The sequence below is a fragment of the Chionomys nivalis genome, chromosome 7 (assembly GCF_950005125.1).
Source record: "Chionomys nivalis chromosome 7, mChiNiv1.1, whole genome shotgun sequence".
NCBI lineage: Eukaryota > Metazoa > Chordata > Mammalia > Rodentia > Cricetidae > Chionomys > Chionomys nivalis.
The window spans coordinates 78,186,404-78,211,846 of NC_080092.1; the positions used below are offsets into that span (position 1 = coordinate 78,186,404).

A 25,443-nucleotide genomic window follows, 5' to 3' on the forward strand; every position below is an offset into this window, starting at 1 on the left:
CACCAGGCTCAAACTGACTTTTAATACCATTCTTTTTATTTTATTATTTATTTGTTTTTTCGAGACAGGGTTTCTCTATAGCTTCGGTGCCTGTCCTGGAACTAGCTCTTGTAGACCAGGTTGGCCTAGAACTCAGAGATCCCTCTGCCTCTGCTTCCGGAGTGCTGGGATTTAAAAGCATGTGCCTGGTTTTTAATACCTTTCTTAAAAGGTCTTCAGAATCTGGATTTAAGTAAGCCATTCAGAAATGGAATCCCTTTTCCAACCATTATTAACTCCATATATCATTTGCATCTACTTCAGTCGTTGTTCAGTGGACATTTAAATTTATTTAAAAGGCTGTGAAAGGGGGGAGTGGTGGCACAGACCTTCAATCCCCAGCACTCAGGCTCAGGCAGAGGCATTTCAGTTTTTGTGAGTTCCAGTCAGGGTTACACAGGGAGACCCCATCTGAAAAATAAAAACTAAAAGAATGTAGAAAATTTAAAGTATTAAAATACAGGAGTAAGTTGTAAAAACAAAGATCCAGGAAAAACGTTTTCGCTTGTCATCCCAGCAATAGGGAAGCTGGGGCTGAATCCCGCAATTCTGAGGCCAGCCTGGGCTACAGGGTGACATCGCTTTGGCGCTCTGCACTAACTTTTCTACCCCTAAACTAACTTCTATGAATCTGGGATTCCTCGCCTGTAAAATCGCAGTGAAGACAGTGTTAAATTCCTTGCTGTGCCTGCCTCTGCTCCCGAGTGCAGGAATTAAAGGGGTGTGCCACCACCACCCGCCCCAGTGGTTAATCCTGAGGACACAGAAGATAAATACAGACTGCCTGGCACTTAGTAACAAGCTTTGTTTAAACGTTCAGACTTCCGTTGTAAGAGCCCCAACGTTCATCTGTCCCTTGTTTAAAACAGATTCCCAAAACCGAAAGACTTCTTAGAAGCGTGCTAAAACGCGTCTCCACCCGAACCTGGCAGTAATTCCCCCACGAATTATCAGTTAGGTTTAAGTTTTAAAGGTGAGCGCCGCAACTTCCGCTTTCATAAAGCCTCTCTCAAAAGGGGGAGTTGGAAACGTATCGCGAGAGTCTAACGGGACGCATATGGGGCTTGGGCCCTGCTCTCGCGTTGTCTGGCGAAGTAATGGATCGCGGTGAAAAGGAAGCACGAAGTATCGCGGGAGCCTAGTCGCCTCTCGCGAGACTTCGGGCGCTCGCCCCTCCCCCTCCGCCAAGTGCCGTTTCGGTTTAATCTAGTGTGTGACTGAGTCTGGGTGAGGGAGCGGGATGTGTATGTGAGGTGTCGGGGTGAGGCGGAGGCTAGAGAAGGGGGCTCCCTCGGGAACGAGGGACAAAGCGGGAGGTCAGGCCACGCAGGCTGCCGAGCCCGGGCGCCGAGTCGGGCTACCGGGTAGAGGAAGGGCCCGCGCAGTCCTCCCGGGGCGCCAGAGCCGGAGTCGGCCCCTCAGGCTCGGGCACTCGGCTTCCTGCTTCCTTGCGGTCCCGGGCTCGCGGGCCTGAAGATCGGCTCGGCGCGGGTGGGCGGCGGCGGCGAGCAGACTCGAGTTGCTGCGGGTGTCTCGCTCCTTCCACCGCCGAGGAACTCTCATTTCTTCCCTCACTCCTTCCCTCCCCCCCCCCACCTCATGTAGGAGGGCGCTGAGGAGGCGAGAGGGAGGAGGAGCCTGGCCTGCGGTCCCTTCCCTCCCCACCCCCTTTTAGGGGTTCCTTGGTGGGCGTGGAGTCGGGGTCGGGGGGGAGGGTGGGGCTTTTTGGAGTGCTGGGGAACTTTTTCCCCTTCTTCAGGCTCGGGGAAAGGGAATGCCCAATTCCGAGAGACATGGGGGTAAGAAGGACGGGAGCGGAGGAGCTTCTGGAACTTCGCAGCCGTCATCGGGAGGTGGCAGCTCCAACAGCAGGGAGCGTCACCGCTTGGTGTCGAAGCACAAGCGGCATAAGTCCAAGCACTCCAAAGATACGGGGTTAGTGACCCCCGAAGCAGCATCTTTGGGTACAGTAATCAAACCTTTGGTGGAGTATGATGACATCAGCTCGGATTCAGACACCTTCTCGGATGACATGTCCTTCAAATTAGACAGGAGGGAGAATGATGAGCGTCGTGGAACGGATCGGAGTGACCGCCTGCACAGACATCGTCACCACCAGCACCGGCGGTCTCGAGACTTGCTAAGAACTAAGCAGACCGAGAAAGAAAAAAACCAGGAAGTCTCCAAATCTGGGTCCACGAAGGACCGGATATCAGGAAGTTCAAAGCGTTCAGCGGAGGGGAGTGATGACTATGGGAAGGCACAAGTATCCAAAAGCAGCAGCAAGGAATCCAGGTCATCCAAACTCCACAAGGAGAAGACCCGGAAAGAACGTGAGTTGAAGTCTGGGCACAAGGACCGGAGTAAAAGTCATCGGAAAAGGGAAACACCCAAAAGTTACAAAACGGTGGATAGCCCCAAACGGAGATCCAGGAGTCCGCATAGGAAATGGTCTGACAGTTCCAAGCAAGATGACAGCCCTTCAGGAGCGTCTTATGGCCAAGACTACGACCTTAGCCCCCCAAGGTCTCACACTTCTAGCAATTATGACTCTTACAAGAAGAGTCCTGGGAGTACCTCAAGAAGGCAGTCAGTCAGCCCACCTTACAAAGAGCCTTCTGCTTACCAGTCCAGCGCTCGCTCACCCAGCCCCTATAGTAGACGACAGAGGTCTGTGAGTCCCTATAGCCGAAGACGGTCATCCAGCTACGAAAGGAGCGGCTCTTACAGCGGGAGATCACCCAGTCCCTACGGTCGAAGGCGATCTAGCAGCCCTTTCTTGAGCAAGAGGTCTCTGAGTCGGAGTCCTATCCCCAGGTGAGCTGTTACCTGTCTTTCCTAAGGTCGGGTGGGTTGGGAGCGGTTGGCAATTCGTCCTTACAACGTTTTGTTAAAGCTTGCAGTGTTCGTCTTTGGCTAGGGTGGCTAGTCATTTAGGTAAGTCTGGCTTTTCCCTTAACCCAGAATTGAGAAGTAAAGATTTCACATGCCTCCAGCTGCTCAAGCAAGGTAGGTAGGTACTTGCAGTAATGGGAATGTTCAGTTGTAAGAAATCATGCATTTGCCTAGGGAGTGCATGATCTCCAAACTTATTTAGAACCACTTGTTGCTTTGTCTTAACTTTGTAAGTCATATTGATACCAGTGCTTAAACTCTATTGAAATTAAGAAGAAAAACGAGAAATTACAAATTTTCATTAAACAATTTATTTAATTTTATGTGCATTGGTGTGAGGGTGTCAGATTCCCTGGAACTTGAGTTAGAGACAGTTGTGAGCTGCCATGTAGGTGCTGGGAATTGAACCTAGGTCCTCTGGTAGAACAGCCAGTGCTCTTAACCTTAAGCTGAGCCATCTCTCCAGCCCCATGAATTTACATTTCTACTATTTTGAGTCCGTTTGCCTATTATCCTACCAATTTTGTCTTCTGGGTTACCAGATCTAATTAGTTATATATATCTTACTGAATACCCCTATCTTGTAACTTTAGTAAAAATTGAGCTAATGAGGGTGTTTTCTTTTTTTGGTTTTTCGAGACAGGGTTTCTCTGTGGTTTTGGAGCCTGTCCTGGAACTAGCTCTTGTAGACCAGGTGGGTCTCGAACTCACAGAGATCCGCCTGCCTCTGCCTCCCAAGTGCTGGGATTAAAGGCGTGCGCCACCACCGCCCGGCTGGGTGTTTTCTTTTTGACATACAGCCTAGCAGAAAGTGATTCCAAAGAGTTTGAATTTTTTTCTAGCACCACTGTTGACTTATTTTAACACTAGTACTTTTTTTTTTAAAGATTTTTGTCTTTTTTATTACATATATGAGCGTTTTATTTCCATCCATGTATGTGTACATGCTTTTATGGTATCCTCAGAGGCCAGAAGAGGGTGTGGAGTCTCCTGTTTCTGGAGTTACAGACAGTTGTGAGCTGCCATGTGGGTGCTGGGATTTGAACCCCGGTGCTCTAAGACCACTGAGCTATCTCTCTAGCCCAACACTAGCAATTTTTAAAGTTTTCCTTGAAATATATGGTAATAATTGTCTTTAGCTTGATATTTTTGTAAGAAAGATGTGTTAATTTGAAATTGCCTATGGAAAATTGTGTTCTTGTTTCATGTCTGAACCCATCTCTTTCCACAAAAACAATAGGAGCGTTAGTGTTTTTGGTTTTTCGAGACAGGGTTTCTCTGTAACAGTCCTGGCTGTCCTGGAACTCACTCTATAGACCAGGCTGGCCTGGAATTCACAGAGATCCACCTGCCTCTGCCTCCTGAGTGCTGGAATTAAAGGCATGTGCCACCACTTTCCGGCAGGAGCTTTAGTTTTATCTGAGTGGAATCTTAATATTTCTTTGTAACCTTTGGCAAATGATTAATTTGTCCATACCTGAGTTTCTATATGTGAAAAATAGGAGTACTTGTTTCAAGGCTGTTGTGAAGATTAATAAATATGAAGCATGTTACTGTATCTTGTGCCTAGAATGTACATTTTATGGGTGAAAACCACAGGTAAAGATTAATTCATGCATATGCTTTGTAAGTCAGAGTATATTTCACTGTCTTAAAGGTAATTACAACTAAAGTGTATTTGCCTACCTACAGTGCTTAAATTTTCTTAGTATTTTCTCATTCTGGTATTAGAAAAAAAATCAAACATAGGTTGAAAGAATTATGATAAACTTGCAGATATCTAACACCTAAATTCTGCAATTAACATTTTGTCACGTCTGTTTATCTTCATTATTTCATCTTTTGTTTAGGTTCATCTCAAAATTGTAGCAAACAGCATACTTTTATAAACATTTACCATGCAAACCATTTCTTAGAGTTCATAATTTTTTAGAGAGGTATGATTTATATCTATTGGAATACGTAAGTGATAAATGTACCATTTGTAATATTGCATAGTTATAAAAGGGAATCTAAGAATTTTGTGTTTTTTATACAGAGTTTCATTCTGTAACCTAGAATGGCCTGAAATTTGCTGTGTATCTTATGCTGGTCTGAAACTGGCCTGAAATTTCCAGCAATCCTACCTTAACCTCTTGACTGTTGGGATTACAGAGATTATCTATAAAATTAGGCAGAATATTTGTTTTCTTTAGAGTATTAACATTAAGGTTACTTGAAAAATTTTTTACTCTTGAGTTCAGAAATTTAAAGGGTTAAAAGAGAATTTTGGGTGAGAGTTTTTGTTTTGAAATCATTCTTTTTAGATTCTTAGATATGTGCAGATAACATGTTCTCTTAAGTGAACTGAGAAAGTTGTGTTCCTTAGTTGAAATGAATGTAGTGATGGCAGGTATAAACCTAGTAGTGTGTGGAGACAGTATGCTGGTGGGGTATGCAAATATAAACATAAAATATTGGAAACATGCACTTTTTGTTGTGTTGTACAGAGCATTATTTATATTCATCCATTATATAATTTTATTTATTGCAATTCCCAACAGTAAGTAGCAAAAAAAAATTATAGAGTGTGGAACCTGAGCAGACTGGCACACATCCATAAGTTCAGTGTTTTGAGAAACTGTAGCAAGAGAATTTTGATTTCAAGGCCAGCCTGGACTGTTGTTTGAAACCTTATCTCAAAAAGACCAAACAATGGGCTGACAAGATGGCTCTCTACCTGAGTTTGAGCCTTAGAACCTCATCTAAGGTGGAAGGAGAGAACTGACTTCAGAGTTATCCTCCAACATCCATAGATCATATACATACACAATAATAATAAAAATCTATTTCTTTCTTTCCTTCCTCCCCAGCTTCCTTTATTTCTTTATTTTTTCTTTTCGCAATAGAGTTACTCTGTGTAGCTCTGGCTGTCCTGGAACTCACTCTGTAGACCAGACTGGCCTCAAAATCAGACTCAGAGATAAATCTGACTCCGCTTCTCTAGTGCTGGGATTAAAGGCATGTGCCACCACTGCCCCACCAAATTTCTTTATTTTTGAGATAGGTCTTATGTAGCTATGGCCAACTTACAATTTTTTATATAGACCAGACTGGCCTAGAACTCAGAGATCCACCTGTCTCTTGCCTCCATAGTGCTATTAAATGCTTGTGCTATCATGCTGACATAAGAATTGAAAAGGCTCCTTTCCCTCCAAAAAGAGGGCTGATGATATAATTCAGTTTACATAGAATGGTTAAGGCCCTATATTTAATTTTCTATTTTTTCAAGAGAGGGTTTCTCTGTGTAGCTTTGGCTGTCCTGGCACTCTGTGATAGATTCTTCATTTGGGAAAAATAGACTGGGGAAAAACACCATTTTGGTTGTGGGTCAGTGCTTGGGAATGAACTCAGGGATTTTTGCATGTTAAACAAGTGCTCACTATGTAGACCAGGCTGGCCTAGAACTCAGAGATTTCACCTGTCTGTGATTCTCTATAGACATTATAGTGTGTCACTAAAGGTGTTTGCTATAACACCCAGGCTTGACACCTCTTATTTATTTATTTGGCACAGGGTCTCATTATACAGCCCTGGTTGGCTGGAAATTCATGTAGACCAGGCTGTCTCAAATGCCTGCCTACCTCTTCTTCCCAAGTGCTGGACTAAAGGCTTCATGCTTCGCTTTAGTCAATTTTAGTAGTTTGGATTGGTTTTCTTAATGAGGATTTTTTATTTTTTTTTCGAGACAGGGTTTCTCTGGCTTTGGAGCCTGTCCTGGAACTAGCTCTTGTAGACCAGGCTGGTCTCGAACTCACAGAGATCCACCTGCCTCTGCCTCCCGAGTGCTGGGATTAAAGGCGTGCGCCACCATCGCCTGGCTGGATTGGTTTTCTTCACACTGAATCTTGAGCAGGACAACGTAAAAACGTAATTAATGACACTTAAAATAATCTGTTCTGTAGATTTCCAGATTTTATTTTACAGTCATTCTTCATAATTTTTTTTTTTTTTTTTTGACTGGAAAAATGGCTTAGCAGTTAAGAATATTGACTGTAGCTGGGCAGAGTTTGAAGCCAGCCTGGTCTACATATCAAATTTCAGGCTAGCCAGGGCTACATAGAATGATCCCATTTCAAAAACAAAACAAACAAGTAAGTTTATTTGTACATGTAGTAATTTCTTGTTTTATGTGTCTTAAAAAGTTGATTGGAAATCATTTTTGTGTTAAAGGAACTAAGTAAGACCTTTAATATGAGCACTCTGGAGATGAGGACACAACTTTGTAATAAGCTGAGGCTGTAAGTAGTACCCTAGTTAAAGGGTTAGAAGTTGGGCTGAAGTGTTAGATCAGTGGTTAGGAGCACTGGTTGTTCTTCAGGAGGAAGATTCCCAGCACCCATACAGTGACTCACAAACATCTCTGAATCCAGTCCCAGAGATTCTGATGCTCTTCTCTGAACTCTGTGGACAGTGGACACAAACATGGTGCTCTTACATAAATAAAGGCAAAGATTTATAAAAAAAATTCTTAAAGTAAGCTTTGTGACTATGACTACATAGTGGGCAATTTTGATGCTTTCATTTTTTAATTTTTTTAAATTTATTTTTCCTATTTTCAAGACAGGGTTTCTTTGTTAGCCTTGTCTGTCCTAGAATTAGCTCTTGTAGACTAGGCTTGCTTTGAACTTAGATCCTCCTGCTTCTGCCTCCCAAGATGAGATTACAAATAGGAGCCAAGTCCTAGCCAAATTAATTTTTAGTTTTACTTAATTCAAATGTATATTCATGCATGATTTAGAATCTTTAAATTTCCTTTTTTGTTTTTAGATAATAGTCTCAAGTAGCCCAGGCTGGTTTTGAGTTTGCTGTATAACAGAGGATGACTTTGATTTTTTTCTTTTTTAAATCTTTAAAATTTTATGTGTGTTTGCATGCATGTATGTATGTGTTCCATGTGCATGCCTTGTGTTCAAGGAAATAAGAAGTGACTGTTGGATGATTTGAGCTACCAAGTAGGTGTTGGGAAATGCGTTTAACCACTGACTTTTTTTTTTTTTTTTTTTTTTACTTTTCAAGAGAGGGTTTCTTTGTGTACCTCTAGCTGTCCTGGAATTCACTCCGTAGATCAGGCTGGTCTCGAACTTGCATATATATGCCTGCCTCTGCTTCTGAAGTGCTGAGAATAAAGGTGTGCACCACCACCCGGCCAATCCTTTTCTGTAGTGCCAACTTTGAACCTCTTTCTCTGTGTGTATCTGTGTATGTTTTCTGAGATGGGGGTCTCAGTATGTAACTATGGCTGTCCTGGAATTCACTCTGTAGACTAAGATGGCTTTGAACTCACAGATCCACCAGCCTGTCTGTCCCAAGTGCTGGGGGTAAAGGCATGTACCCCAATGCCCAACTTGGTTTATAATTATTTTATATGTATGGATTGTTTGACTGTATGTCTGTGTACCATGTACTTGCAGTGATCTGGGAGACAATAAAGGGAGTTGAATCACCTGGAACTAGAGTAACAGTTAATTAAATACCATGTGGGCTTTGGGATTAGAACCCCAGACCTCTGGAACTTCCAGTGTTCTTAATCACTGAGTCAGTCTCTCCTAACCCCATTTTTCCCCTGATTTTTTTTTTTTTTTTTTTGAGATGGTAAGCTTGTCTTTGAACTCAGATGTTCTTATGCCTCTGCCTTTCAAGTGCTAGGATTAAAGGACTGTGCCACCATGCCTGGCTTTAATCTTCTTTTAAAATTGATAACTCAGAATGGGATCCAATTTACAGATGTAGACCCTGTTTTGCTGACCTATTGTCTTCTTTTATCTCTGTTTATTGTCTATTTCAAACTGCCTTTTTTCTTTTTTCAGTAGGAAATCCATGAAGTCCAGAAGCAGAAGTCCTGCATATTCAAGACACTCTTCTTCTCATAGTAAAAAGAAGAGATCCGGGTCACACAGCCGTCATTCCAGTATCTCACCTGTCAGGCTTCCATTGAATTCCAGCCTGGGAGCTGAACTCAGTAGGAAAAAGAAGGAAAGAGCAGCTGCTGCAGCAGCAGCAAAAATGGATGGAAAAGATTCCAAGGGTTCACCCATCACTCTGACTAAAAAAGATAAAGTTGAGGTTAAGGAGTCAGTGTTAGAGTCTAAAAAGTTACCCAGAGGTATAAAGTCAGAAAAATCTATCCCAGATACTGAACTGATAAATGTAGCACATTCAAACACAGAGGTAAAAAATTGTTTAGATGTAGGTAAAGTTAAGTTGGATGAGAACCTGCAGAAGCATCCTGTTCTTAAGGATTTGAAAGCTCAGGGAGTAAAAGACACTAAACCTGTAGCACTGAAGGAGGTGATTGTTACTTCTAAGGAGACAGAGACGTCAGAAAAGGAGGCCCTTCCACCTCTCCCCACAATTACTTCTCCACCCCCTTTACCATCTACTACCCCTCCACCTCAGGCACCCCCTTTGCCACCTTTGCCTCCACTACCAGCTATTCCAATGCAGCCACCTCTGCCTCCTCCCCAACCACCATCTAGTCAAGCTCCTGTTTCTAGTGCTTCAACTTTGCCCTCTTCTCCTCGCCCAAGGACATCTACTCTGTGCTCTCAGACAAATTCTCAGCCCCCTGTACAGGTTTCTGTGAAGACTCAAGTATCTGTAACAGCTGCTATTCCACATCTGAAAACTTCAACATTGCCTCCTCTGCCCCTCCCTCCCTTGTTACCTGGAGATGATGATATGGATAGGTAAGTTCCATAATAGAATGGAAGAAGTCAGTTTTCTTGATCAATACTGTATTTGCTTTTTAAATTTTTTGAAACTATTAGACTGCATATCTTTTCAGGATGCTTTTTTTTTTTTTTTTTTAAAGATTTATTTATTTATTATGTGTACAACATTCCTTCCATGTGTGCCTGCAGGCCAGAAGAGGGCACCAGATCTTATTATAGATGGCTGTGAGCAGGACTTCTGGAAGAGCAGACAGTGCTCTTAACCGCTGAGCCATCTCTCCAGCCCCTTCAGGATGCTTTTATTGTTAGGAATTGCTTTTTTATTTTTTAGTGGAAAACAATCCATTTTGTTTTGCTTTAGACTAGAGAATTAAAACTTTGTGGTTTTTTTCTTTTCATTTTAAAAAAAAACAAAAAAAAATTACATTGTTTATTTTCAAGTGTGTATAATGTGTCTCAGTGTGGAGACCTGAGGAAAATTTGGTGGGAGTCAGTTCTTTTTTGTCCTGTGTATCCAGCCTCAGGCTTGGTGGCAAGTGCTTTTACCTGCCGAATTATCTTGATGGATAGCTTTTGGGGTTGGGCAGGGGTAGGGTGCTGTTGTCCTCACTGTGTAGTCTCAGGTAACCTTAAGCTCACAGCAGTCCTGCTTCAATCTCCTGAATGCTGGAATTATAGATATGTATCACTATGCCTGACAAAAATTAGATTTTATGTGTGTGTGTGCTTGTATGACTATTTTGTCTATACATATGTATGTGTACTGTGACTGTGTGGTCAGAAGATGATGATGGAACTTTTGGAATAAGAGTATGGATGGTTCCAAGCTACCATAAGGGTGCAGGGAACTGCACTCAGGTCTCTGGAAGAGTAGTAGTTAATTACTCTAAATTATATCTTTCCAGCCCCACTTTTACTCAATTTGAGTATTTTTTGTTTGTTTATATGCATGTGTGTGAGTCTGTATGAATTTATGTACACCACATGAATGTAGGACAATGTAGGCCAGAAGTTATTGGATCTCTTAGGACTGTAGTTATAAGTATTGGTGAGCTGTCATGTGAGTACTAAGAACCAAACCAGTTCCTCTGGAAGAGCAATAATCACTCTTAAACCCATGAGCCATTTTTCAAGGTCTAAGTGTACTTTTTTTTTTAAATTTGTGTGTGTGTACATATGTGTGCATCAGAGTACAGAAGGCACCCTGATACCTCATGTCTTACATAACCATATTTCTCCGCCATATCTTTTATTTTAAAAGTTTATTATGGGGCTGGAGAGATGGCTCAGTGGTTAAGAGCACTGGCTCTTCTTCCAGAGGTCCTGAGTTCCATTCCCAGCAACCACATGGAGGCTCACAACCATCTGTAATGAGATCTGGTGCCCTCTTCTGGCCTGCAGGCATACATGCAGACAGAACACTGTATACATAATAAATAAATTTTAAAAAAAGTTTATTGTGTGCTTGTGTGTGTGTGTGTGTGTATGTACCATGTTTGTTTGTTTTTTTTTTTTTTTTTTTTTTTTTTTTTTTGGTTTTTCGAGACAGGGTTTCTCTGTGGTTTTGGAGCCTGTCCTGGAACTAGCTCTTGTAGACCAGGCTGGTCTCGAACTCACAGAGATTCACCTGCCTCTACCTCCCGAGTGCTGGGATTAAAGGCGTGCGCCACCACCGCCCGGCGTGTATGTACCATGTTATACATGTGGAAATCAAAGGGCCACTTTGTGGAGTTGGTTCTTACCTTTGTTCCTTACATAGGTTCCAAATGGAGCTCAGGTCAGCAGGGTTTCATGACAAACATACATCTTTACACCCACCCAGCTATCTCAATACCCCTGTTTTCTTTTTGTAATATTTTAATTTTAATATCTATAAAGAATTTTTAGAGTGATACTTTTTGCTTGTTTGTTTATTCCTTCAGAGAGGGTTTTCTCTGTGTAATGGCCTTGACTGTCCTGGAACTTGACCAGGCTGGCCTTTAACTCACAGAGATCCTCTTGCCTCTGCCTACTGAGTGCTGGGATTAAAGGCATACACTACCACCTCTGGTGGATGATATAATTTATAAAGATCACTTATCCTAGAGTTAAAAAAAGAGCAGTATGTAGAATCTTTGATAATTAGACTATAACTTACAATGGGATGATCTTAAATTTTTATTAGTATTTTGAGTGTTGATTACTGAAATGATTATGAAGCATGCATCTTTTTTTTTTTTTTTTTTTACTTTATGTCAATTGGTGTGAAAGTATCAGATTCTCTGGAACTGCTGGGTTACAGACAGTTGGGAGCTTCTATGAGGGTGCTAGGAATTGAACCGGGTCCTCTGGAAGAGTCAGTGGCCTTAACTGCTGAGCCATCTCTCCAGCCCCAAAGTGTTAATCTTTTTTTTATTAATTTATTAATTTATTTATTATGTATATAATATTCTGTCACTGTGTGTGCCTGCAGGCCAGAAGAGGGCACCAGACCTCATTACAGATGGTTGTGAGCCACCATGTGGTTGCTGGGAATTGAACTCAGGACCTTTGGAAGAGCAGGCAGTGCTCTTAACCGCTGAGCCATTTCTTCAGCCCCCAAAGTGTTAATCTTATAAATGACATTATGAAAGTTGTTTTTTTTTTTTTCAATCTATTGGCCATACTAGCTGAAGAAGACCTCCAAACAGATATGCTTTAGCCATATAGAAGTCTATAGTCTTACTGGTTTTTCTGTTGAGATCTTACCCTCTTATTTTCTAGGGGATGAGTTACATTTACTGTTGTAGACCTCATTGTAAATAGAAAAATGAGTGCCATTTATTTTAAATTGCAAACCTATTTTCCAACTTTTTCTTTTTTTTTTTTTTTTTTTTTTTTTTTTAAATATTTATTTATTTATTATGTATACAATTTTCTTTCTGTGTGTATGCCTGAAGGCCAGAAGAGGGCACCAGACTTCATTACAGATGGTTGTGAGCCACCATGTGGTTGCTGGGAATTGAACTCAGGACCTTTGGAAGAGCAGGCGATGCTCTTAACCACTGAGCCATCTCTCCAGCCCCCCAACTTTTTCTGATATCAGTAGTTTGACATCAGTAATTTAAGTATGATTCTGTGTGTGGGTGCATGAGTATGTGGAAGTGGAGGTGTGCAAACAGAGGCCTAAAGTCAGTCTTGTTCCTCAGGAGTCACTCACCTTGTTTTTGTTTTGTTTTAATTTATAAATATATTTAATCTAGCTGCGGGTGAGCCATTAATACTAATACTTGGGAAGCAGAAGTAGGCAGATCTAGTTTGGTCTACATAGTGAATCCCAGGACAGCCAGGTCTATTAAAATCCTGTCTTAAATTTTTTTTTTTTTAAATTTGAATTATAAATGTTTTGCCTGCATATTTGTATGTGCATTGTAAGATTGGGTTTCTCTGTGTTGCCCAACTATCCTGGAACTAGTTTTACGGAGCAAGCTGGCCTTGAACTCACAGAGATGTCCCCCCCCCCCTTTGCCTCCTGAGAGCTGGGATTAAAGTGTGTGCCACCACTGTCTGACCAGGTCAGCTCTTTCTTATATACAAGAATTACAGCAACCTAATCGTCACAGTTGAACCTTTAAAAAAATGGTGAATGAGCCAGGCGGTGGTGACGCAAGCATTAGGGAGACAGATCTCTGTGAGTTCAAGGCCAGCCTGGTCTACAGGAGTGAGTTCCAGGACAGGCACCAAAGCTACAGAGAAACCCTGTCTTGAAAAAACAAAAAACAAAAACAAAAAGTGAATGAGAAACCACAAACTATACATACAGACAGAGTGTGTACATCAGTATTTCCAGTATTTCCTAGGAACTATTTTGGCATATAACATCTCTTTATGTCAGGTTCTCTATCCATACTTTGCACATTTAGTGCCTTATAGTAAAAGCTGTAGTGTTTGTTAAATTTGGAATTTTATGGATCTTCATTTTTTTTTCTAGGTTTTTAGTATATTGAAATTTACTGAAGCAAGATTTTGACCCCTTCAGATTGGTGTAGTCTGAACTGATAGTACATGTCTTATTAAAGACTCATCCTTATAAACTTCCTTAAACTAGAATCATCTTCTTTTTTTTTTTTTTTTTTTTTTTTAGACTAGTCAAATGCAGTAGTGAGAAAGGGGGAAAGTGTAGAACAGGAGTTCAACCTGTAACTGACTGTGAACAATCAATTGAGATAACTCACTACCTTCGGACCATTCTTGTAGAATGTCTTTTTTCTTTTTTTTTTTCTAAAAAGACTGTCTCTCTTTGTAGCCCTGCCTGTCCTAGAACTCTCTTTGTAGACCAGGCTGGCCTTAAATTGATAGAGCTCCTCCTGCATCTGCCTCTTTGTGTATTAGGATTAAAGGCATGTGTTAACAGGCTAGCAGGATGCACATTTTTCAATGGTAATAAACTATATTTGAAGCCATTAAATAAATCTTTGAGAAAAAAAAAGTCAAACATAGACTTAGTGATAGTCCTAGACATTTCAGATATTTTGAGTTTTCTTGTTTTCTTAAGTGAACAGAACTAGGAAAATCTCTTAAAATCCTGAAAAATTGAGACTATAAAGAATATTTTGACAGTGTTTTTTTGTAGAATTATAATTTTCCTTTATATATTTAAAAATTACAAAAATTTTGAAAGCTTATATTCTTTTCTCATCTTTTGCTAATAAACTTTTATGCTAGGAAAATCTGACTGTAGATTCTTATGAATGCTCATCTTTACTAGGAGTATTTAAATAGGAAGCGTTCGTGATTATACTTTATTGACTTCCCAGTTGTGGTTTATGTGGTACAAACTAAGTAGATTCCTTAATTACTCATTTATAGGGGATTAAGATGATAAAAACTAGTAAGAAGCATTACCTCTTTTTTTTTTTTAAAGTTTTTTTTTTTTAATTTATTTATTATGTATATAGTGTTCTAGGCACCAGATCTCATTACAGGTGGCTGTGAGCCACCATGTGGTTGCTGGGAATTGAACTCAGGACCTCCGGAACAGCAGTCAGTTCTCTTAACCTCTGAGCCATCTCTCCAGCCCCAAGAAGCATTACCTCTTAAAATTATGTTCTTGGGGGTTTGTTTTTGTGTTTTTGTTTGTTTGTTTTGTTTTTTGGAAACAGGGTCCCTTTACACACGCCCTGGAACTCCACTACAGAGGCTTGGCTGGCCTTAAACTCAGAGATTAGCTTGCCACTGCCACTTGAATGCTGGAATGAAAGGCATGTGGTAAATGTGGGGGGCCAGCCACGATAATGTTAAGTCTGGGCAGGTCACCCAAAGGAAGTTCTTTACTTCCAACCATTATCACCTGGTACTCTGGCCATCCATAGATTTAAATAAGAGGCCTGAGTCTCAGTAGTTTACCACGAAGCAATACCTGGTAGCCAGAAAACACCACAAACTGAGATTACCCGACCCCCACTCAAGAGCAGACCATTCAAAGGAAATGTATATAGGATCACCTGCCAGCACACCTCACCAGGACACCCCTAGACAAATGTCAGCCAACCAGGGGGTCTTGAACCTCAGAAACCCCTAACCCTCACCTTTTCTACTATAAAAACCCGATTCTAATTTAGCTCGGTGCTCTCTGTTATTCCAATACGTTGGACGTGCAGAGAGACTGAGTTTGCAAACTTGATTAAAGTAAAGGCTCTTTGCTTTTACATATGGGACTCGGTCTCCTTTGTTGGCTTTTGTGAGGACCCCACGGATTTGGACATAACATTTGGGTGCCGTTTGGGATCCCCCAAAGCCTACTAGGACTACCACCTACAGCCTTCAACCGGCCTATGAGTTTTTGTTTCATGTTGTTAAGTTTTCTGTGTTCATGAAACATGCCTCTCATGTCTGTGTCATGAGTTTTTGTGAGCGGACCCAGAATCCATAGTGCCTGAAAACGATCTGCGGATGCGCGAAAAGATCACAGTCGTCATGCCTGGGGAGACGTTCTTGGGCCCTTCTGCAGAGAGTGGTTCTCTCTGGGGAGACACGCGGGTCTCTCAGTTCTATGGTGAGACACGCAAGTAGCGTGGTCAGTTGGCTTTTGTGGGGACCCCGCAGATTTGGGCATAACAGTAACAGCACACACACGTGCATGCATATACACAATTTTAAAATAAAACTATTTTTAAAATTTGTATTTACCAGGCTTTATAACAAATATCTATAATCGCAGTACACAGGAGGCTAAGATAAGAGGATTGCTGGGAGTTCAAGGCCAGCCAGAAATACTAGTGAGATCTTGCCTCAAAAATAAATAAATAAATAAACAAACAAAAAACAAAAGCCCAAAAAGATTACAATTTCTAATTTTTAGAAAGCTGACTTTATCTTATTCCTACTGACTACTCTAATTTGCTAGCTATATGATCCTGTAATGATCTTAAAATAATTTTGCTGTCCCAAAGACATCCATGCAAGGAAAAAAAAGAATAATTTTGCTGCTTGAATTTTTTTTTTTTTTTTTTTTGCCTTTTTAGTTTGAGAGGTTTTTGTTTTTTTTTTTTTTTTTCCTTCTTCGAGATAAGGTTTCTCTGTAGCTTTGGAGCCTGTCCTGGAACTAGCTCTTATAGACCAGGCTGGTCTCGAACTCACAAAGATCCACCTGCCTCTGCCTCCCGAGTGCTGGGATTAAAGGTATGCGCCACCACTGCCTGGCCCCTAAATTCTTTTTAAGTCTTTAGTCATCAAGTGATAAATTGTTGGCCTTTTTCATTTAAATCTTTGTTAGAGAAAGTTAACTTTTGTTAAAGAGTAAGTTTCATGAATTATATGAGCTGCAATCATACGTTGTGACGTTTTAGAACTTGGATTGCACATTTTATTTCATTACAATAAAAAGTATCATTGAATAATTTATTATTGTTTTAAATATTGAAACAGTATTACATATAGTCACTGGCCTTAATGCTTGCTGTGTAAACTGGGCAGTGGTGGCATACCTTTAATCCCAGCACTCGGGAGGCAGACTCAGGTGGACCTCTGAGTTAAAGGCTAGTCTTGCCTACTGGAGAGAGTTTCAGGACAGCCAGGGTGGTTATTCAGGTTCACCCTGTCTTGAAAAGCCAAAAAGAAAAAAACAGCAAAAAACAACTTGGCAGTGTAATTGAAGCTAGCCTCTTTTAATTTCTGATCCTTCTGCCTGAACCTCACCAAGTTTAGATCCTTCCTTCCCCTTCCTCACCAGATATACTGGGTATTTAACTCAGGGTCTGGCACCTGCTAGGCAAGAATTATATCACTTTGATCCAGAGAAATGGCTCAGTGGTTTAGAGCACTACCTGTTCCTCTAGAGGACCTGATTTCAATACCTTCATGACAGTTTACATTTCATCTGTAACAACAGTCCCAAGGTATCTGGTGCCCTCTTCTGACCTCTGCAATCATTGCATGCATGTAGTGTATAGACTGTACATATAAAAATAAATATTAAGTGAGTTCAAAGCCAACCTAGTCTACAAAGTGAGTTCCAGGACAGCTAGGACTGTTACACAGAGAAACCTTGTCTCAAAAAAACCAAAAATCAAAACAAAACCAAAACAAATTAAAAAAAAATTGTAATTAAAGTATACCTAAAATATTAACATATTAAGAACATTCCCCCACTATTTTCACACATGAAGAAATAGGCGTATTCACAATGCTTACTTCAAGAGATTTTACTTTACTATTTGGTAAAATGAAAACACTTAATCTTGCTCTTTAATAAATTGGTTATATTAATCAGTTAATTAACTAATATACTTCAATAAGTTCTAACTTTTTAGTATTTTTTTAGATTTATTGTTATGGCTATGAAAGTTTTAGTTACATTAATGTATGCATACCATGTGTATGTCTGGTTCCGACAGAAATCAAAGGAAGGCATGGTATTCCTTGCAACTGGAATTATTTATAGTTGTGAGCTGTCAGATCTGTGCTGGGAATTGAGCTGCAGTCCTCCTAAAGAGCCTATTTTGGCTCTTAGCCATAATTCCATAAGTAAAATCTTTAATCTTTTTAATAGTTGTGCATCATAGTATTCTTTTAAAGCTTATTTGAATAGTCTCTGAGTAATCTTTTTTTGGTTTTTCGAGACAGGGTTTCTCTGTGGCTTTGGAGCCTGTCCTGGAACTAACTCTGTAGACAATGCTGGCCTTGAACTCACAGAGATCCACCTGCCTCTGCCTCCCAAGTGCTGGGATTAAAGGCGTGCACCACCACTGCCCGGCCCCAGTAATCTTTTTATCCTCTCATCTCTACTTAGTCCAAAAGAAATGGTTCCATCAAAGCCCGCAAAGAAAGAGAAGGAGCAGAGAACTCGCCACCTACTCACCGATTTGCCTCTTCCTCCTGAGCTGCCAGGTGGTGATCCATCTCCCCCAGATTCTCCAGAGCCAAAGGTGATTACGCCTCCTCAACAACCGTATAAAAAGAGACCAAAGTAAGTTTATCAGTTAAACTGATAAAGTTTAAGTTTAAAGTTTAAGTTTTTTTGAGACAGGGTTTTTCTGTTGCTATGGTGCCTGCCCTGGAACTCTCTGTAGAGCAGACTGGCCTCGATCTGACAGAAATCTTCCTGCCTTTGCATTCCGAGTGCTGGGATTAAAGACGTGTGCCACCACTGCCCAGCATATGACTTTTTTATTTTATGTGTATGGGTATTTTTTCTTTATGTAGTTCTGTGCCTTAAATACTCTCTTAAATACAGAGAGTCCCAAAGAGGGTGCTAGGTCTTCTGGGACTGCAGTTACAGTTAGTTGTAAGTCATCATGTAGGTGCCGGGAATTGAACCCATGTCCATGACTTTTAACTGCTTAGTTATCCATCTCACCAGCACTTTAGGGATTTTTCTTCTTTTTAGTTTGTTTTTGAGACAGGGTTTCTCTGTGTAGCTTTGGAACCTGTCCTGGAACTCAAGACCAAGCTGGCCTCGAACTCACAGAGATAACTCACCTGCCTCTGTCTCCCGAGTGCTGAGACTAAAGGCATGTGCCACCATGGCCTGGCTAGGGATCTCTTTCTAATTGAAGAGTATTCTCTTCTGTTTTTTATCTAAAATTTATATCTTTTACAACTCATAGAAGTGGGAGTTAAAAAATACATCTTTTATTTCATTTTCATTGGAAACAGTCTTTGCTAGGATGCTTTTCTATTCCTACAGATCTTAGTTACTGTTTTCTCACTGTGAAGAGACACTATGGCCGAGGCAACTCTTGTAAAATAAACCATTCAATTGAGGGCTTTCTTACAATTTAAGGCATTTAGTCATTACCACGGTTGCATGCAAGCACCATCCTGGGGGGGAAAAAAAAAAGCACCATCCTGAGAACTACATAGGCAGGTAGTGGGAATAACAATGGGTCTGGCTTCGGCTTTAGACACCTCAAAAACCACCTCCAATACACACTTCTTTCAATAAGGCCACACCTGCTAATCTTTCTAATCCTATCAAAGAATTTCACCACTTGATGACTAAATATTCAAATATATGAGCCTATGACAGCCATTCTGATTCAAACCACCAAGCATAATACATAGCTAACATTTTTGTTGTTGTTGAGACAGGATCTTACTATGTTTTTCTGGCTGGCCTGGAGCTCACAGAGATTGCATGCCTTTAATCCCAGCACTTGGGAAGTAGAGGCAGACTGATCTCTTGATTTTAAGGTCAGTGTGCTCTATAGTGTGAGTTCCAGGACAGCCAGAGACCTAGCTACTTAGTGAGATCTTGTCTCAAGCGAAAAAAATACAAACACCAAACCACATTTCTTTTGAAAAGCAATCCATGTACTTGGTGAAAACTCACACATTCTGCTGCACTACCAACTTGTATCATTTTGAAGTCAGAATCCATTATAAACACTGACAGTTTATTATTTATTTTCTGCCATTTCAACAAAAATTTTATAAATAAAACTGGACAATGGTAGCACACACCTTTAATCCTAGCACTTGGGAGATAGAGATTGATGGATCTTGGTGAGTTTGAGGCCAGCCTGGTCTACAAAATGAATGCCAGGACAGGTTCCAAAGCTACACAGAGAAACACTGTCTTGAAAACAAAACAAATGTGTAAAAAGACAGTCATTTAAATGGCAAGGTAACAGTTTTTATTGGTTTTCTTTTTAGAATTTGTTGTCCTCGTTATGGAGAAAGAAGACAAACAGAAAGTGATTGGGGGAAGCGATGTGTGGATAAATTTGACATTATTGGGATTATTGGAGAAGGAACGTATGGCCAAGTATATAAAGCCAAGGACAAAGACACAGGTAAGTATTTCCTTAAAATTCTTGATGTCAGAAGCATAATAATTTAATAATTACTAATACTTTAAATAAATTTAGTAAAATAAGTTTTAGATTTTAATTTGTTCTCTTAATTATTAAGTAGATTAAAATGTTCCAAAAAATAGTTTTGTCAATTCTTAGTTTCTATTTACTCTAGGACCTCCCTGTACTAAGTCCTTTACATAAAATAACCTAATATTTGCATGTAACCTCTGCCCATTTTCCTGTATAATTAAATTATCTATAGACTATTTGTTACCAATAAAAGCAAATTATGAATAAACATTATTATCATTCAAGGATTTTTGAACATGTCCAGTTCAGACACTATCTCCTTCCAGCTGGAAATGTTTTTAGTTTATAGTAATTTGTCCATGAATGACATACAAAATACTGAGAGCTGACTGATATGGTAGTTTATTATTAAAATTTTCCTTTTGAGCTAGTTCAGTGGTAGATGGTTTGCATACATTTGTGAGGTTCTGGATTTGATTTTCAGCATTACAAGCTAAAATTTTAAATTTTCTACATTTGTTGTCTATTCTGAATATTGATTTGACTTTTTGATAGGTTTTGTTTTTTGTTTTATATTCTGTTTTAGTCCTAGAATTTGAATTTAGGACTTACACAAGCAGTCTATCAAAAAAGCTGTAATCACAGCCTTCTTTGTTGTATATTATACACTGTTGCTTTCTGGAAATTCTTGTTTGTTATTTTGTGGGGAACGTATTTTATTTATTTATTTATTTATATAACTGATTTAACTTTTATGTCCAGTAGTGTGAAGGTGCCATATCCCCTGGAACTGGAACTACAGACAATTGTGAGCTGCCATGTGGGTGCTGGGAACTGAACTTGGGTCCTTTGGAAGAGCAGCCAGTGTTCCTAACCACTGAGCCGTATTTAGCGAGTACACATACATGTGTCTGTTTCTGGCTTTGGTTATATTTGTGTCACGGTACACAGCAAGGAGTCTGTTTTCTTCTACCATGTGATATCGCTGGGGAAGCAGAGGTAGAAATTTAAGTTGGAGACAGCTTAGTCTACTTAGCAAAACCTTGTCTCAGAAATGAGAAAGAGAGGTAGGAAAAGAATGAGATTATGTATCAGCTTGAAGATAGGAATAAGGCTGGTTGTGTACCCTGATGTTAAAAGGCATTCTTACCGTAGGCTCAAAGCTCAATCTCAGCCTCTTAAAAAAAAGAAGGGAAACATAGAGGTTTTATGTAAAAAATACAAAAATGCGTACGTCTGAATACCGGTTCATGACAATGACTAATAACTGCAGTTGATTATAGTGACAGTCCACTTATATTTTTGCAGGAGAACTAGTAGCTCTGAAGAAGGTTCGACTAGATAATGAGAAAGAGGGCTTCCCAATCACAGCCATCCGAGAGATCAAAATCCTTCGTCAGTTAGTACATCGAAGTGTTGTTAACATGAAGGAAATTGTTACAGACAAACAAGATGCACTGGATTTCAAGAAAGACAAAGGTAATAGCAGAAATTTCTGCATCTTTAATTTCATGTGTATGAGGTTTTATCTGCAAGCACACATATGCCTGCAAAAACAAAAACTGCTCTTAACTATAGAGCCATCTCTCTATCTCCATTTATATGAATTTTGGGGGGTGGGCAGGGAGAGTTGACGGGGTTTCTATCTACATAGTACTAACCATTCTGTAACTCACTAAGTAGACCAGGCTGGCCTTGAATTCAGAGTTCTGCCTGACTCCGCCTCCAGAGATCTGAGATTAAAGATAAGCCCAGCATTTATTTATTTTTGAGATAGAGTCTCCTTGTAATGCTGACTCCTAGATATTTCTGTATGTACACTTTACTATCTTCAAACATGAACTTAGGTATCTACTTTCCTCTGAGTCCCAAATGTATTCTTTTAAAAGATTTATTTATTTATTCGTGTACAGTGTTCTGTCTGCATATGTGCCTTCAATCCAGAAGAGGGTGCCAGATCTCATTTTAGATGGTTGTGAGCCATCATGTAGTTTTTGGGAATTGAACTCGGGACCTCTGGAAGAGAAGCCAGTGCTCTTAACCTCTGAGCCATCTCTCTAGCCCCCAAGTGTATTTTTATCTGTATAAATGCTTTTGTCTGCGCGGAGACCAGAAGAGGCACTAGATGTCCTGATACTGGGATTACCAATGGTTGTAAGCAGCCATATGGATTTTTAGAATTGAATAGAGATCCATTGCAAGAGCTACAAGTGTTCTTATTTACTAAACCATACTTGCTATGTAGAACAGGCTGGATCTCCTGCAGCTGGAGTTGTAGGTGGTTGTAAGCCACACATTGTTGTTACTGGGAACCAAACTTAGGTCCTCTGCAAGAGCATTATGTGCTCTTAAATGCTGGACTATCTTTCCAGCTCCTATTTTGTTTCTTAAGACAGGGTCTTATTATGTAGTCTAGGCTGGTCTCCAGTTTCTTGTTAACTTCTTCGTTCAACAGCCTGCCAAATAATGTGATTATAGTTTTATACTACCACACAATTTTATTTTTCCTTTCTTAGCTTGCTTACCACTGTGTGAACTTTTTAGGATATTATCTCACGAAGCTAGGCTAGCCTCCAATCTTTTTATATAGGTAAGGATGACATTGAACTTATTACCCTCATGCCTCTATCTTCCAAGTGCTGGGATTAAAGTGATGTGCTGCCATGTATAGTTCTGCCAGTGTCAAATTTTTTTTGACAGGTTGACCTCAGTCTTCTTTCTTTCTTTTTTTCTAAGATTTATTTATGTGTACAAATATTTACATGTGTATGTGCATGCCATATGTGTACAGTGGCCACAGAAGTCAGAGTTGTTGTCAGATCCCCTGGAACTGGAGGTATAAGTGATTGTAAGCCACCATGTGGATGCTGGAAATTGAGCTCAGATCTTCTGCAAGAACCATAAGTGTTCTTAACCACTGAGTCATCTCTCCAGCCCCAGAGTTTTGCTCCACCCCCTTCTCCCCCAAACACCTATTTGATTACTTTTCAACACAGGGTTTCCCTACGAAAATCTGGATGTTCTGGAACTCTCTTTGTAGGCCAGTTTAGCCTCAAGCTCACAGGGTTCCAACTGTTTCTATCTCCAAGTGCTTGTTTTTGTAAACTTGTTTTATTTCTATTTTATGTGTGTGGATGTTTTGCCTAAAATGCATGTTTGCATTTTATACATCCAGTACTGGTAGAGGACCTATAACTGACGTTATCGACAGTTGTGAGTAACAGAATGGGTGCTGGAATCAAATCTGGATCCTCTGCAATAACAGCAAGTGCTCTTAACTGCTGCTCCTTCCCTTTAGTCCCAAATCTTACTTTATTATTATTATTTTTTGGGGGGTGTGTGATGAGTTAAGGTGATTGCAGATGAGGGCTTTAAGAGATAGCTCCCTCATTATGAGGACCTGAATTAAATTCCTAGACATCACACAGAAAATTTAGGCATGGCTGAGTACACATGAAATCCCAGTGCTAGGAAAGCAAATGGGCAAGTCGTTGGCACTGGCTGGTCAGTCATCCCATTGACTAAGTGAATTAAATAAAGCAAGAGACCCTGTGCTTAAAAACAAGTTGGGACTGTCCAGATGGCTCAGCAGGTAGAGGTTCTTTCTTTCAGGATTGACAACCTAGATAGATCCCACAGGTGACATGAACCATTTCCTCTTTTTTTTTTTTTTTTTGGACCTTCCCATGCATGCCACACACACACAAACAAAATAATTAACAAGAAAAGACAATGAATGCCACCTGCAGTTGACCTAAAATATGTATTAGCAGATTAAGCTAGGTATGGAGTTATATTACTATAATCATAACTGGAGGCTGGGGTGAGGATCACAGGTTCAAAGTCAAATAAGTCTATGAAATATGTTTGAGTCCAACCTAGGATAATATATAAAAACTTAATTCTTTTTTCAAAAGAGTGGTTTTTGTTTGTTTGATTTTGCTAAATAGCATTGTTTAATAAAATATACATTTTTAGGCCAGGTACTGGTGGTGCTTGCCTTTAATCTCAGCACTTAGGAGGCAGAGGCAGGCAGATAGATGTATGTGAATTCGAGGCCAGCCTGATCTACAGAGTGAATTTCCAGGACAACCAGGGCTACACAGAAAAACCCTGTTTCATAAACCAACTAAGCAAAACATGCATTTAAAAAACAATTACTTTATGTGTATGGGTGTTTTGTCTGCACATACCACATGTGTGCATGGTGCCCACAGAGACTAGACATTAGATTCCCTGGACCTGGGATTACAGACATCTGGGTTCTGGGAATCAAACCTGGATTCTCTCAAAGAACATCCAGTGCTTGTAACAGCTGAGCCATCTCTCTAGCCCCCTAAACATTCTTTATGAATAAATTTCAAGGTAGTATGTAAGATAAAATTACTTAGTCAACTGATTTTTTTTTAAAATATTTATTTATTTGTTTATTATGTATACAATATTCTGTCTGTGTGTATGCCTGCAGGCCAGAAGAGGGCACTAGACCCCATTACAGAGGGTTGTGAGCCACCATGTGGTTGCTGGGAATTGAACTCAGGACCTTTGGAAGAGCAGGCAATGCTCTTAACCTCTGAGCCATCTCTCCAGCCCTAGTCAACTGATTTTTATAGTAGTTTTAGATTGATTTTAAGAAATACAGTAAAAATTTATATAGCCTTAATTTGAAGCCATCCTTGCATATATTCCCCAACATTGAACCTAGTCATGCATTCTACAACTAAGTGTGTGTGACTGTTACCATAGGTATGTAATGAACATAATCATTTATGTTTGTGTAATTACAGTCTATGCTGCTCACAAATAGTTAAACATCTAAGTTTTTTGTTGCTTTTTTTTTTTTTTTTTAAGATTTATTTACTTATTATGTATACAATGTTCTGTTAACACATACATACCAGAAGAGGGCACCAGATCTCATTATAGATGTCGTGAACCACCATGTGGTTGCTGGGAATTGAACTCAAGACCTCTGGAAGAGCAGCCAGTGCTCTTAACCTCTGAGTCATCTCTCCAGCCTCTTTTGTTGCTTTTTTGAGACAGGGTTTTTCTTTGTAACAGTTCTGACTGTCCTAGAACTCATTCTGTAGACCAGACTGTCCTGGGACCATTGGTAACCTCAGCTCCAGGGTAATCTGACATTCTCTTCTGGCCTCCTGCACACTTTTAATCAGTAGTATATACCATCACATAGATACATATAATAACAAAAAACCCCACAGCTGAGCCATATATCTAGTTCTTTCTAAGAAAAATCAAAGGTGCTTGTAAGGTGCAGTATGGATTTTAGATATGAATTCCTGGCCCTCTAGTAGAGCACCAGTTCTCTGCACTATCTCACTATTTCTAGTGTTGTCTGGTCTTAGCGTAGTCTTCTCCAAGGTACTCCTTTAATACCGTTTTTCTTTTTTGGAACTTTGAACTGTTTGAAAATGTTCAGGAAACTGAGAATGTGTGTGTCCTCATTCTGTTCATCACCTCCCCTCCAAAAAAATGAAGAAAGGAAAAAA

The 25,443-nt window shown here is 40.1% G+C and overlaps 1 protein-coding gene across 9 annotated transcripts in view; it reads left to right on the forward strand.

The window, feature by feature from the left end:
- The first annotated feature begins 1,774 nt into the window (after positions 1-1,774).
- Positions 1,775-25,443, forward strand: part of Cdk12 (cyclin dependent kinase 12) — a 78,985-nt gene continuing 55,316 nt past the window's right edge. For 8 of the 9 annotated variants that reach the window (XM_057776753.1, XM_057776752.1, XM_057776756.1 and 5 more), the window contains exons 1-5: positions 1,775-2,856; positions 8,784-9,662; positions 17,896-18,072; positions 19,761-19,900; positions 21,242-21,412. In XM_057776753.1, the coding sequence (XP_057632736.1) occupies positions 1,814-2,856; positions 8,784-9,662; positions 17,896-18,072; positions 19,761-19,900; positions 21,242-21,412 (2,410 nt within the window). In that variant the 5' untranslated portion in view covers positions 1,775-1,813. The remainder of the gene's footprint in view (positions 2,857-8,783; positions 9,663-17,895; positions 18,073-19,760; positions 19,901-21,241; positions 21,413-25,443) is intronic. The other variant, XM_057776750.1, reaches the window with a different exon arrangement.